Here is a 14,936-nt window from a genome sequence, read left to right as displayed (position 1 = left end):
GTGTCTCCAGAGGAGCAGAGGAATCCAGGCTTTCCCCAGGGCTGAGCCCCCCCGCTCCCTCCCCGGCACCCGCGCAGCCCCCAGAGGTCTGGCTCCAATAAACTTCAAAGCCTCCTCCATGGGCAGCCATTAGCTGAAGTGTTTTTTCATCTCCGTTTCGTGGTCGGACTCATTATTTCTGCTTACTGCAGCCGAGGCTTCCTCAGATCGCGTGGGGCAGGGATGCCGGGGGGGGGCTGGGGGCACCCCCCGCCTCGCCTGGGGCAGCTTCGCAGCTCTGCCTATTGCAAAGCAAAGCAGGGGACAGGGCAGGATGTGGCCTCGCCGTGCACGGCGAGATCCGGGGACAGCAAGGAGTTATCCCATGGATGAGAGCATTGGGGGGGGAGGTGGGAACCCGAGGTGGGGGGGGGGGATGCCTTCCCCGGAGCCCCCCAGGTCCATCCAAGCTCAGCAGATTCCCCGCAGGGCAGGATCAGGGCCGTGCCTTCGCCCTCCCAGCTTTGGGGATGTTTCAGTAGCAGCTTTCGGTCGACATGAACTTTGCTGCCGGGTCCGGGAGCCCGGCTGTGGGGCTGGGCCCCGGGGGCTGCCCCAGCAGACCCCCCCCTCCACCCCAGCCCACAAAGAACTGCCTTTCTCAGCATCTTTTCCCCGACGTTCCGTGATCTGTCTGAGCGCAGCTGAGTTAAGGATGGATTCATACTCCTCCCGAGCTGCCTCTTTCCCAGTATCCGCGAATTAAACATTATGCATGTCAGCGGGGAATTTAGGGAATCAATTGGCAGACAACTAAAGTGCATTGAAATTTGGGTGTACGGAGAAATAGGCAGCAAAAAGGTTTAATCTCGGAGAGCTCCCGGTTGTTAACGGTGCCAGGGAATGAAAATGCTGGGAGAGAGCCATGGGGGAAGTAATACCTGGGGAGCGATGGAGATGCATTTGGCAGAGAAAGCCCCTGGCCTTTTAGAAGCTTGAGGAGTTAAAGGGAAGGGCTGGAGGCGACGGGGCGCTGGGCTGGGGGCTGCAGCAGCTGCCAACCCCCCCCGGGCTGCCCAGCCGGGCTGCTAAAGCCAGCAGCGGGGCAGGTTGTGCCAGCAGGCAAAGAGCAGGGGCTGGGTAACCCCCCGATGCCTGCGAACCCCGCGATGCCTGCAAGCCCCCCGCTCGGCTCTCGCTGCCAGCGCTGGTGATTCCTGCCCTGACTCACAGCGAAGGGGCCCTGTGGTTTGGGTCCCCCCCCAGCGCTCTGCCTGCGGGACAAAAGGCAGCCTGGGGCTGCCTGACCTCGCCGGCGTTTTGGGGTGGTTTCTTTTCACGGCAGCTTCCACAAAGCACCGGATTGTTTCCCCCCGGCAGCCGCCAGCTCCGGCAGTGTTCCTGACTCCTCTGAGATGGGGGGAGCGGGGGGAGGCTTTTTTTTCCAGGGAGCTGCTCCAGAGATGGCTCCTGCACCCAGCATTGCCTGGCTGGCTGCTGGCTCACCACGTTGATACGGCGTGGCACAGCTCCAGGTGCTCAGCGCGGTTTTGGCCGGGGTGAGGATGCTCTGGCTGGTACCGCTTCTCCAGGGAGCTGCACCCGTTGGGTGCGCATCCTGGGGGGGCTGCAGCACAGCATCCCCCCACCCCATCCCTCCTGTACAGGCACAGGGAGATGCTGGGGATGAACTGACCTTGGCAGGGACGGGGGGACCGTGTCAGGGACAAGGTCATGGGCAAGGGATGTGCACGTGCACGCACATCACCGCAGCCTGAGATTCGGCAACCTTCACCGGGAGCCAATCGATTCCAGCAGCTCGGAATAGCTGGGCTGGGCTGAAGAGGCATCCGCCGGGGTCACGCAGGCAAGAGCAAGCACCTGGGACTAATTGCACTAAATAAATGAGCAATTAAGGACATTACAGGAAGACTAAAACATCCCAGACCTCTCCCTGACCCCCTTATAGTTCCCCTGGAAACAGCCGGCCGGCCGGCAGGTCTGGGATGCTCAGCCCGGCTGTTCCCAGCGGGATGGGGGGCATCGCAGCCCCCCGGGGGCAGAAGGGGCACAGGGCCGCGGGGCACGGCCGTGCGGGCAGCTGCTGGCGGCAAGGCGAGACTGAAGTGCTATTGTCCCGGGGCGGATGGGCTGCAGCAGGAGAGGGCAGGATTTGTCCCGGCGTGGGATACGGTGCGCACCGAGCCCAGCCTGTCCCCCCCGGGAGGATTTCGGCTCAGGGCCGGGGAACCCCGAGTCAGGGACAGTGATGGCGCTGGCCAGACATGGTGGTCTCAGACAGGGACCACCGGGATTCACCAACCGCATCCCCCCAGACCTGACCCCCACCTTGCTCCGAGCCATGCAAAAACCACCAGGTGGGTTCTTCGTCCCTGTGGGCACCCCGGCAGCGGAGACCCTCGCTGAGTCCTGGCCACGTCACCCCCAAAACTGTCAGTTTTGCTCTTTTTTTTTCTGCAAATGAGCTGGGGACTGTTCCTGCCCTTCCAGAAGACTCAGGCAGTGGCACAGAAACACTGTGTCCCCCTGGCAAAGCACCTCCCACCGGCCTCGTGGGGGTCCCAGGGCTCCCCAGACCCCCAACCTCCACCAACGCAGGGTGAACCCCCCATCTCGGGGGCAATGCCACGGCTTCGGCCTCCCATGCCGCCGTGCCAGCGCGGGGCCAGCTCTTTCCAGTGTTTCCTGTAATGCACCAGCTCAGATGAAAATGCTTTCAGAGCCCCTGGGCGGAGGGGAGAGGAGCTGGGCGCAGCTGGCCATAAATCCAACGTCAACAGCAGCGTGGAACCATCGATCGCCTGGCCCCACGCGGGTGGGCTCAGCCGCCCCCATGGAGCACCCACGGCCAGCGCTGCCTTTTGGGTGGGTGCAGCGGATTGGTGTTGCGGGAGCCGTGAACAAGCAAGGGAAGAAGATGACCACGCCAGGAAGGGGAAGGGGGGAATGTCAGACAGAGTCCAGGGTGGGCTGGGTGTTATTCTGGTGTCTGTGGGACCCCCCGTCCCCCCCCAAAGCCAGGGGGTGAGAAGGTGCTTGTTAGAGGATGCTCTTGTGGCTCGGGATGCGAGCAGCCGTGCACATCCCTGGGTGGGCACAGCTGAGCTGTGGGGAGGGGAAAGCCCATCCTGGAGCTGCTCCCCATCGTGTGACAGGCAATTAATGAGCAGTTAATGAGGAGGAGAGTCCAGCCCTGTTAGCCCTCCTGGCTGCTCTGGGGGGCTATAAGGTGTGTGTGGGGGGGTGATGCTGCAGCAGCACGCAAACTTTGGTTGGGGGTTTGTACAGCTCCTAGTACCGCAAAAATCTTAATTTAATTTAAGTCTTAATTTAATTTAAATCTTAATTTTCTGCAGCACTGCAAATCCTTCTCATCAGGGGAAAGGAGCAGGGGCCGACAGCACGGCTCTTTGGTGTGCTGGGGCTCAGGCTTCAGGTCAGTGCTGGTGCAGGATGGGGTGCAGGGGGCTCACCCCCTCCAGGCTGGGCTTTACCTGCCCCCCACCCCCCAGAGCCCCGCTTGCTCCCCCCCCACTTAACGAGCAGCCCGTTTGCTGGGAAGGAAATAAAAAGGTATGCAATTAAAAAGCTGGTAGCCACAACCAGAGAGGGTCAGCGGTTCACGTGCTAATGCAAGCAGATTTTGTTATGATTCATTAAGTCATTAACTCCCTTTTAATTGGAGCGCCTTTATGGAGTTGCCATTTTACCTTTGCAGAGAAAATGGGAGTTGGGAGTGAAGGGAGGATGGGAGACGCTCCCCTCGCAGCACACGAGGTACCCCCGCACGCCGGCGTACCCTCCGGATCCCCTGGGGTTGTGTTTTGGTGCCGGAGAGCAGAGCAGCCCATTTACTTTGCAAATTTGGTGGAAGCCAGAGGAAGGGGATGGGGAGCGGCTGGAGGATGAGGAGAAGATAAAGGGGCTGTGGGTTTGGGGGGACCAAGGTCTTCCCTGGCCCAGCCCCAGCCTCCTCGGAGCTGCTGGCCGGCAATTACCAGCCATTACAGCCTTCCCGGGAGCGGCGCGGGGCTTAATGCAGCCGGTTTCAGCTGGCTGCTCGCTTCCACCAAGGAGGAAACTTTGTTAAGCGGCGATAACCATCGAGGAGAGCCAAGAAACCCTGGTCCCAGCGCCCGCAGCGCTGCTGGGACCCCGGGCAGCAGAGAGCCGGGATGCTCCAGCCCCGGCTCGCTGGGCGTTGGGGAGCCCAGCGCGGGCGGCTGCAACTCACTGCCGCACGGAGCACGACCACAGATTATTCCCTGATGGGACTAGGGATAATTCCAGTTTTCTGTAAACCCTCCAGGACTTTCCATCTTCAAACCCACGGCCGAGCCCCGCACCTGCCCGGGGGTCCCAGCCCAGCCCTGCCGCCCGCCCGGGGGGGTTTGGCTTCTCTGGGGTGAGTCAGGTGAAGTTGCCCGAATGAAAGACAAGCTCAATTTTAAAGCAGATTAATTAAACTGCATTACAGGCCTGTGTGGACAGAGTTCAGAACGAAAACAGCCTTAATTCGATTTCTCTGACTTGCAAATCGTGGCAGGGAAGTCAGCTGAAATCACATTAAAGCCGTTTCCACTCTGAACCGTGTCCTCGCAGGGGTTTAATGTAGTTTAACTAATTTGATTTAAACGCTTATTGAGACTAACTGGGTTACGTGCCGGGGATGGGGCTGGAGCTGCCGAGGCTCGGGCTGGGACCCCCATGCAGGGCCGGGCAGGTGGGAATGGGGTGGCAAACCCATGGTTTGGGTTGGAAAACCTCATTTCTGCCAACAGCCATTCTCCTCTTGGGTGTCTCTGCCGCCGCATCCCTGCAGATCAACGCCTGCCTTCACGGCCCTGCATCCCCGGGGTCATCAGCCGCCAAGTGCTCGGATTCTCCACAGTTTGCAAACTTCATGCCATAAATTTTTCGGGGGCAGCGCCGGCCGGGGACGCCCGGTTGTGGAGGGCTGGAGAAGAGGAGGCTTTTTGTTCCCGTGCCACGGTGGCCGGAGCTGGGCCAGGCTGGGCCAGCCGTGCCGCCCGAGGACAATGAGCCGCTTCTTGAAGCTGCCGTTTCTTTGCTCTGTGGAGGAATGTCCCCCTGAAATGTGGTGGACAGCAGCGGCCTCGTTAAAAGACTCAAGCGAGGGGCGCAGCTCGTTGCAATCACCCAACAGCGGTGTCTCAGCCCGGTGCTGTTTCGGGGTGCACCTCCGTGGCCGCCTTCACCTCGTTCCCCAGGGCACAGGATGCTCCTGGTTGCTTCGGGGCTGCTCAGCCCCTCGCCTCCATCCCGAACCCGGCGAGTCACCGGCCACCGAGGCTTTATGCTGCGTCCCCCAGCCCACGAAGCCGGGGACGGTCTCGGCATCGGGTCCCCCCATGCCACCAAGCAGAGTGTCAGCCCGTACCGCCGGCGTCAGCCCTGGCTGAATCACCCACCAGATATTCCCCGCACAAAGGACCCATTTTCCTCCAGTTTTGCCGTGCGGGTGTCACCGGCTCCAACCCGGCGGCTCCTGGGGCTCCCACCCTAAAATCCGGGCCCTGGACCAAAAATCCTCATTGCCACAAGCCTTTTTCCCTTTTTTGCATGAATGGGAAACACTCATTTTACATGGCGAGGAAAAGGGAAGGGGGCTGCACAAACCCAGCAGCAAACTCGCCCGCAATGGCTGCTATGAAATGCAAAGTGCGGGGCAATCCAGGGCAAGGGGGTGCAAAGCCCCAGCCCCCAGCTCCATAAATCCTGAGTTTAATGATTGAATTGTGCCCTGTGTGAATCTCACGTCAAAAGGGAATAAATCTCTCGGTGTTTATAGCCGTGGCCTTGTCACCAATTAGGATGTTGTTATTGGATTAGATGCAAGTAGATAGAAGCCTCCCGGGACAAAGTCATCCTTGGGGGAAAGCCCAGCGGCTGGTGTGGGATGCACCAGGACGGCGCTGGGCCATGGGGACTGATCCTGCTGGCTGGGCTGGAGGTGGCGGCAGATGCTCCCGGGATTTATCCCTGGAGGGAGACACGTGGCCGAGGGTGGGTACGGGAGCACCCAAAATCCAGCTTTACACTTCCCGCTTGCTGCGGTTGGGGGTTGCCAGGATCTGGCCCACAAATCAGTTTGTGGTGACTCGGGGTTTTGGGAACAATGATCGCAAGGAGGGTCAGGTCCTGCTCAGGGCAGCTTTTGGGGCTTGGCTGTGGCTCCCTGGGGCACCCCCATTTCAGCTGGGCTTCAGAGGGGTCCCCAGCAGGTCCAGCTGCTGCTGAACACCTTCACCTCATCCTGGTCCTCTTCGGCGTCCGTTTCCCAGCGCTGCGGAGGCACAAAAGAGCTTTTGTGGCCTCGCAAAGAGCGTTGTCAGACACAGGACAGGGCTTCCACAGCACATCTGTCCGCACAGCTGTGCCGGGGACCCAGGGGACCCCAGGATGCCACAGGGGACCTGGGAGGGGGTGACCTTCCCAGGCAGGAGCTGCTCCAGCACAGCCGCCCCGGGCTGCGCAGGCAGGGTTAGAGGCACACGCAGGCGAGAGCTGGGGATCGAGGACATCGGCTGGGACCTGCCCTCACTTTTAGGGCCCCCGTCCATCACCCCACTCAAAGGGCAGCACAGGCAGCCTGGAGGCTGCGGCACAGGAGCTTCCATCGCTGGGTTGCTGAGCAGCTCCGTGCCTCAGTTTCCCCAGCTGGGGCAGAGCAGGGGGGAAGGGGATGCTCTGGGGTCGTTGCAGGGAATGCAATGCTCCCCGATTGCTCCTGGGATCTGCTGGGCCCTAAAGGAGGGGGTTCAGCACCATTTTCATCCTGAGATGCTGTCAGGGAGGACGTGGCCTGGGGAGTAACGAAGTCCCCCGTGCCCAGCGGTGTCACATCAGAGGGAAAACCCACCAGGGAGGGTGCACGGTGGGGACAGGAGGGGGCTGCCTCGGGGGAAGGCGGCTCCTCTGGGGTCTCCCTGGGCAGCGGGTTTATTCCCCCCCCCTCTCTTTTTTTCCTTTTTAATCAGGATTCCTGGAACTGACAGGAGAGTGCTGCTTCCCTCTAGCGGCATCGGCCCTCCTGCTTGCGGGGTTGCTGGGCCAGAGGGGAGGCTCATGGCGAAGGAATAAGGGGCCTTTGTGCTCTGGCAGCACCGGAGCCCCGCAGCGGGACGGGGGCTGCCCTGGGGGCTGTCGGGTTTCTCACGCCAAAGGGGACAAAGCGATCGCGGATGTCTGCCTGCTCCGCGGGCAGTGTCGCAGGCAGGCGGGGGACGTGGCCGGACGTCTGGGATCCCTCCTTGACATCGCCACCGCTTCTCCAAAAAAACCATTTGTCCGCCGCTGTCCCCGCGCCCTGCCCAGGACCTGCTGCCCCTCTGCCCAGGCAGCGCTGGGAAAGGCCGGGTCCAGGCCCGTTTTCTCCCGTGACAAGCGGGCACACGCTGGCCCACCCTCTCCGGGTCTTCAGGCAGCAGCTCCGGCCCCTCGCAAGCCTCTGCACCGGCCCAGGGCGCCTCGGCGCAGCCCCCACGTGGCTTCCCTCCGCCAGGACTACAGCTCCCAAGAGGCCCTGCGGGCAGCGGGAAGCCGCAGCCAATGGAAAGCGGCCTTGCTCAGCGAGCGGGCCGCCGCGGGGCTCGCCGGGCGTTGTAAGCCGCCCGGCAGCGGGAAGATGCAAGCAGGACTACAAGTCCCAGAATGCCGCGGAGAGGCGCGAGGCCAATGAGGAACGGGCGTCTTGGCGCGGCGCGCAGGCGCGCTGGGGAGGGTGGCCGCGGATTCATGTGGAGGTCAGGGGCGCTGCGGGAGGGGAGCGGGGCGGGAGGGCGCGGTAGGTGCCGGGGCCGGGGCCGGGGCCGGGGCCGGGGCCGGGGCCGGGGCCGGGGCCTGCGGGCGGGCGGGCGAGCGAGCGAGCGAGGCAGGCAGGCAGGCAGGCAGGCCGGCCGGCCTTGGCTCACGGACGCCTGTCCTGGGGGCGAGAGGCCTAGGAGGGAGCGGGGAGAGGGAGGCCTGGCGCGGAGGATCCGGGCTGCGGGAGGCGGCTGGATCGGGTTCGGGGTACGGAGGGCCTGCAGCGGGGAGGCGGGGTAGTGCAGAGGGGCTGGGGGAGCCGTGATCCGCGGGGGAGGTGGCCTGGACCTGCTATAGGGGGGTGCTGGGGTGGGAGTGCCCACGCAGGCCGGGTGCTGCGGGGCTCAGAGCCCGGGGAGGAGACGCGTGAGGTGTGCGGGTGGGGGAGGCCGGGGGGGCTGAGGTGGTTGTTGAGGGGGGAGAGAAAGAGTTGCTGGGGGGAACGCCGCCACTGCAGGTTGAGCTTTTTGGAGGGGGGTTACTTCTCCGTTCCGTAGGCCCCTGCGCACAGGACCCCCTGGCCTTCTTGCTTAACACGATTTTAACAAGCTTGTGGGTTTTTGCAGGAGGGACTTTTTAAAGGGGCTGGAACTGGACGTGCGAAATGGCTGCGAAGGTGTTTGAAAGCCTTGGGAAGCTTGGCCTGGGGTTGGCTGTCGCAGGTGGAGTTGTCAATTCTGCTCTTTACAATGGTGAGTGGGAGAAGCTGAGTGGTTCCAGTTCACTTTATATCTTTTTTTTTTTTTTTTTTGTCAGTACCTCGGCTGCTCTGTGCTTTTATTGCTAATGGCATCGGGGAAAATAGACGCAAAGCCCTGCAGGGCTGTTTTATACCTCGTGCACTGCCCAAGCAGGAGGATTGCAAGGTCCTTTCTCTAGAAAGCTGTCAGTTAGCTGCTGCCCTTGTGAGCGGGCATGGGGGCCAGGAGTCATGGCTGCAGCCTCCCTTTGCCTCCTTGCTCCCAATGATCTAATTAATTTCACCGGCCTCCGGTTAAGCAAAAGGCTTTAACTATCCCCGATAAACCATTTCCACGGAGAAGGCTTTGGTAGTGTGCCGGTACAACGGATGGCAATAGTGAAACCACACTTGACGTGCTGTTCTCTTCTCTAGTTGATGCGGGCCACAGAGCTGTCATCTTTGACCGATTCCGCGGGGTCCAGGACACAGTGGTAGGAGAAGGTACCCACTTCCTCATCCCCTGGGTACAGAAACCCATCATTTTTGACTGCCGCTCTCGCCCCCGAAACATTCCTGTGATCACTGGCAGCAAAGGTGAGTGTTTGGACCCGGCAACTGTAAGAGAAGCTGGTGATGCTGTGCTGTGGCTTATGCTGATGCTGTCAGTTAGCAGCTGGGGGGACGGGAGAAGAAGCTTTACCACAGTCAAGACTTTTATAATCTTGAATTTCCACAAAATGAGTATTTGGGTGGGAGTTTCCTCTTCTGGACGTGGAGATCCCACATGTCCTGAGTCTCGTTTGGCACAGAGTCAGGAATGGTTTGATCTGTCTTTCTAGTTACGGAACAGATAAAGGGACCCTTCCCTCAGTCCTGTAAGTCCCTTTAAACAGAAAGTCTCTGCCTTTACAGTAGGGCAAGTAATTCCCTGCATCGCAAATGAACTGAAGCTTAAATCTTATCTGTAAGGAGGATTTGGATCCCAAGGTGAAAGGGGTAGTAAAAATAACTCGTCTTTGCTGGCAAAAAGAAGTCTGAATGTTTATTCTTTCTCATTTAGTTACCCTGAAGTTGTCCTCTCCAGGGTATCTCCTGTCCCTGTGGTATGCCACTGAACTCATGACTCTCTTCCTACAGATCTACAGAACGTGAACATCACATTGCGTATCCTGTTTAGACCAGTGACTGCCCAGTTACCGCGGATTTTCACCAGTATTGGAGAGGACTACGATGAGCGTGTCCTGCCCTCAATCACAACCGAAATCCTCAAGTCAGTTGTGGTAAGAACAGCGTGAGAGCTGCTGGGCTCTGCCGGTCATCTTTCTTTCCTCTTTTTAGCAGTGAGGGACCTGCTGGAACGTGGAATATGTCATGCTCCAGAATAAAGCTTCTGTTTCCACCCCCCAGGCTCTCACGGGCCATCCAGAAAAGCTAATTGTAGCTACGCTAATTGTTTGTGTCTCGGTCATTCTGACTGCTTGGCCTGACTTGATTCCTGTTGGATGATCTCTGGATGGAAAGAGGTTTCTTTGTTACCTGCTCTCAGCTGTTAGCTCTGCTCTTCAGGCTGGGAGTCGCAGTTAGGAGACTGTGATTTCCACTTCTTGTGTATTCTTAGATTTCAGTTTACTGAAGATCTCTGGAAGCATCCCCAGGGGACTGCCAAATAATCACTAACCAGCTTTAGTCCAGTTTTTACATTAAGTGCTCAACTGGACAACCTCCCCTCCAGCTTACACTTAAGTTTCCAGTCATTCAGTCTTTCTCTTACTTCAGAATGCTTGGGCGGCTCAGTTTTTGCTAGCTTTGGGAGAACTAGATTAACTCTGGGTCTCATGGGTGCGAAGACAGGCAGGGCACGCAGAATCTATCACTTCTTGGAGCTTTCTTCTCACTGTTGTCCATCCTGATTTCAGGCTCGCTTTGATGCTGGAGAATTGATCACTCAGAGAGAGCTGGTCTCAAGGCAAGTGAGCGAAGACCTCACGGAGAGAGCAGCAACCTTCGGGCTCATTCTAGATGATGTATCCTTGGTAAGAGTTCTCCCTTTTTCAGTTTTTCTCTTCGGAGCGTGCCCAAATAAGAGCAGTGGAGAAGAGACTCAGTGGATGGCCAGAGAAGGGGGGGCTGAAAGTTTGGACGTGTGGACTACATTTGTCTGTCTGCAGTTGCATGGTTTGTAGTGGTTACCACTCAAGTCAGTACCTCTGGTTTTGTTGCTGGCCTTTGGTGACCTTGAGCAAGCCCTTGAAGGCTCCGCTGTGCTGGCTTATCAACAGCCTTCACTGCTGCAGGGCTTTTGTAGTTAAAATGAAGAGCAAATGCTTCTGTGGGTGATGGATCAGGCTGCACCCTGAGACACAGGGAGAAAGCGCTAGCCATGAGGAGGTAGTGCAAATGTACGCTTTTTGTAGCATCTTTTTTTCTATGAAGTATTAGTTATTCTCCTGGCTGTGTAATATCCTAAGACTATTCAAGGAGGGAGCTCTTCCCTCGTACCTCCCTATAAACTTTGTAAATTAAATCTGCTGTAATCTGGCTTGTATACGCACCTCTCCCTCTCTCTTTTGGGACTTCCCTTGAAAGCCTGCTTAGGGGAAAGGGAAATGAGCTCTTTCATTTGGCTTTGAACATATAGGAAGTCTTTGCAGGAAGGTGGCTTTGTTTCTGCAAAATATGAGGTTTTGACTCTCTGTTTCTAGTGCTTTCCACTGAGCACGCTACTGAAGGAAATTTACCTTTCCCCTGTCCCATCCCAGGAGCCTGGGGATGCAGCTGTCCAAACAGCCCAGGCTGAGCGCACCACTGCATAATGGAGCATGAAAGGTGTAGGATGGCTTGGCAGACAGCGGGCTTCCCTGCCGTGGGAGGGGAGTGCTGGGCGAGCAGGCTGCCTCTGCCAGGTGCTCAAGCAAGTGGTGGTGGCAGGGGAGCGTGGTGTGTCTCTGAAGGTACTGGTGTTACTGGTCTGCTGGACTGGAGTTGCACTGGTGGCATCTCCCTTGAGACTTCAAAACTGCATGGGGAGCACACTTGTCCCAGTTTCTGTTCTTTTGGGGATACTGGCTTTCCATCTCCATTCCAGTTTCACCGATACAGGCAGGCTGCTCCCCTGCGGGAGCTGCGTGGGTCACAGCAGTGCTGCTGTAAACTGTCAGCGTTGTGGACTTTGCTTGATTTCTGCCCTGCAGACCCACCTGACCTTTGGCAAGGAGTTCACGGAGGCAGTCGAAATGAAGCAAGTGGCCCAGCAAGAAGCAGAGAGAGCCAGATTCATTGTGGAAAAGGTATCTTGTCCTTCTCAGAAACTTGGAGATGGTTGCTGGTATCTCCTTCCTACTCTAGCTTGCAGTGAACATGCCTCTCACCTGTCCAGGGTGAATGATGGAGGGCAGGTTGAATGATGAAGTCACTTAGGGTCATAATGCTGACATGGTTCTCAGCTCTGGCATATGATTGTTGTAGATCTTTTTTTCTTTTAATACTGTGTCACAGTCTTACTGGAGTGCTGAACAGAAATGTCTGCATGGAGGAGGAGGGAGGAAACAGCACTCAGGAGGAAGTGTCAGTTAGAAATGGGGTTTGAGGTTGAGATTTGCAACCCAAGTGATCCTGCTGTTTGTGAATTTTGAGAGGGTGGTTGAAGCTTTCCATGGTGTTTGATATCATGGGCATGGGGCCTGTGTCCTAGGAGCGTTACTGACTGCAGGCAAGACCACATAATCTCAGATCAACCCAGGATCTCAGTGAGCATCCAGAGAAACAAATTTGTCTTGAAGTACCCCAGTACAGCTGAGAACACATGCCTGTCGAGATTGCAAGAACCTTCAGCTACACCCAAACTTAATCCAGGGGATGCAGTAAGATCCATGTAATCAGCCAGGATGATTAAACAGTAGAAGTGTTTATCTGCCCTGGTTTTAACTCCACTGAAGTTCTCGAATCTTTCATAGAAAATCTTCCACCAGGAGTGCCCTTAGGTGGGTTAATGTTTCATGAGGTTGAGACTGATAAGGCAATTTCAAGATGATTTTTCAACCTTTTTTCCACAGCAGGCAGAAGAACAGTCTAACAGAATGCAGCTTTAAAATAAAATCACCTTCTATCTTAGCTCTCCTACTGGAGAAAAGAACAGTAGGGTGGGGAAGCGGGAATTTATATTTTAAATATGACAGTAGTATCTTCCTTCTCTTTTGCTCATTTTCTCTGTTGGTTATTCCCCTTCTCATCTGTTTCCTTTCAGGCTGAACAGCAGAAGAAAGCAGCTGTCATCTCTGCTGAGGGAGACTCGAAAGCAGCTGAGCTGATTGCCAACTCACTGGCCACTGCAGGCGATGGCTTGATTGAGCTGCGCAAGCTGGAGGCAGCTGAAGACATCGCTTACCAGCTCTCACGGTCCCGCAACATCACCTATCTGCCCTCTGGACAGTCTGTGCTCCTCCAGCTGCCGCAGTGAACCTGGCTCTGCAGCCATAGCTAGCCTGGTCACTTCTACCTACCAGATCAGCCCTTTCCAAAAGAATCTTTGCAATTTCCTCATTAGTAAAAGCAGAGGAAATTAAAATTCAACCCATTTTGAATTCTTAATCAAATAAAACTGAACACTCTTGATAACAAACCTGCATTCCTCCCATGTACGGTCAGAGCAGTGGCTCCACTGACCATCAAGCTAGGTTTGAGAATTGCCCCTTTCCAGGCAGTCTGAGCAACAGGAGCGGAGTTTTCATCTGCTCACTCCTGGGACGAACAGGTAGCCCAGGTGACTCCCTGACCACAAGAGTGCTGTATCAATCCAGTTTCACAGTGATGCTTCAGTGCCTTTAGGCTGGCTGAGCCAGGGTCGTTGCAGACTTGCAGGTCCTGGACTATGGAACAGGGACGTTCAGGGCTCGCTCTTCAGTCAAGCCAGTCTTTTTTCAGGTGTCAGCTGAGAGAAAGAGGACATCTCAGCTGTTAGGACAGTGGCTCTGCTGTGCCTGTGTGAACCATAGCACTGATAGCTAGAGGCACAGATCGAGTGGATTGTGGCTGGGGGTGAGAATAGCAGAGATTCGCTTTATGTAGTAGATGGATTTGAGGCATGAAGAAGATACTTCCTCTGCAGGAAATACTTCTCGTGTACTTGCCAACAGTGGGACATCTCCACTTCTCCCCCTGCCGCCGCACTCTGATCTGTTTGCTGCCGCTTGCTCTGTTGTGCGGCATTGGTTCTTTCCCCAAGGTCAGTAAAAGTGGCAGTTGGTCTATTCCAGATGGCACCTGGGACAAAGAGGGGATGACTCGGTGCTCTGTGGCTCAGGCAGTCAGAGGTGGGCAGAATTCTCTGTGAAATCAATGCTCTTTTTATTTAGGGAATCTGAATTGTGAGGAGGATGTGATGGGTGAGATTGTATAACCAGCCTTCAATAAATGTCACAGTCCCAAGTGTAGTAGTGTGGGGTTTTTTTTTGGTATCTCAGAAGAATGAAGGTTGGGTCAGTGGAGCAAGACACCTCATGCTTGTGCTAAATTATTTGGATAAAAGTCACTTAGCACAGGCAAATAGGTCTTGCTTTTGACAACTTAAAAGCTTGAAATACAATTCTTAGGCTGAATTCCTGCAACAAGGTAAGGCTGAGAGTATCTTGAGGTTATTGTGAGGGCTTTTAATTGCTTTCTATGCACAGTTCAGGCTGTCGTTTACTGCATGTACATACATTTCCCAGGGTGCTCTTTTGAGAAAATGGGGGTGTATTATACCAGGTACAGCCTACAGTGAACTTCAAACCTGTAGGCGGTTGTCAGAAGGCACGGTACTAGCCTGGCACATCATTACCCCCATCCTGCAAACAGGGTGCTCATACAATGTCTGTTACCTCTGAGCAACACAGTCTTAGGTGGGTGTCATCGCTACTCTGAGGGTGTTGAGCCCTCGGGAAAGCTTCTATGAATGGTGGGCTTATTTTGTCATTGTACAGCCACTTCGGGTTGTTGCCCTCGCCTCTGGTGAAATGGAAAGACTTGCCTGTTATTTCTGCTGGGCAGGGTACACTCTTGCAGTGATGAGGTGCCTGAGCTTGCAAAGTATTTTAAACAGCTGAGCACTCGGGTCCATAACTCCCAAATAACTTCCAGACCTCTTCCCCCTCCAGTGCTCTTGTTCTTTATTCTTCTGGTTTACCGCTTCAGACACTTGTAAGGAAGCTTCCACTTTTCTCCCAAGGCTCCTTTTAAAGCCCCCTTAGTGTTTCCTGCATTTCTCTCTGTTAGTTTCGTGCACCAGGTGTTGGGCTCAAAACAGTGTGTCTGAAATCCCTTCTCAGCTTCTGTGGCTCTGCATTACTTCTCCCTCCAGTTCTGCATTTTCAGTGGACTGTGGAGTGTTTCCTGCTGCTTTTGCTGTTAGCCTCTCTGGAGGAGGTGTCTGAGGCTCTAACAGTGGCCCCTG

At 56.2% G+C, this 14,936-nt stretch overlaps 1 protein-coding gene across 1 annotated transcript; it reads left to right on the top strand.

The window, feature by feature from the left end:
* Window positions 1-7,624: 7,624 nt before the first annotated feature.
* On the top strand, window positions 7,625-13,938 carry PHB1 (prohibitin 1). Its single transcript, XM_072885989.1, has 7 exons — window positions 7,625-7,766; window positions 8,394-8,519; window positions 8,942-9,103; window positions 9,647-9,789; window positions 10,426-10,542; window positions 11,701-11,796; window positions 12,753-13,938. Exons 2-7 carry the CDS (start codon window positions 8,432-8,434, stop codon window positions 12,963-12,965), a joined length of 819 nt encoding a protein of 272 aa, XP_072742090.1. The 5' UTR covers window positions 7,625-7,766; window positions 8,394-8,431; the 3' UTR covers window positions 12,966-13,938.
* Window positions 13,939-14,936: the final 998 nt, after the last annotated feature.

Source organism: Ciconia boyciana, chromosome 22 (assembly GCF_034638445.1).
Source record: "Ciconia boyciana chromosome 22, ASM3463844v1, whole genome shotgun sequence".
Taxonomy (NCBI): Eukaryota; Metazoa; Chordata; class Aves; order Ciconiiformes; family Ciconiidae; genus Ciconia; species Ciconia boyciana.
This window is presented reverse-complemented; position numbering and strand designations above follow the sequence as displayed.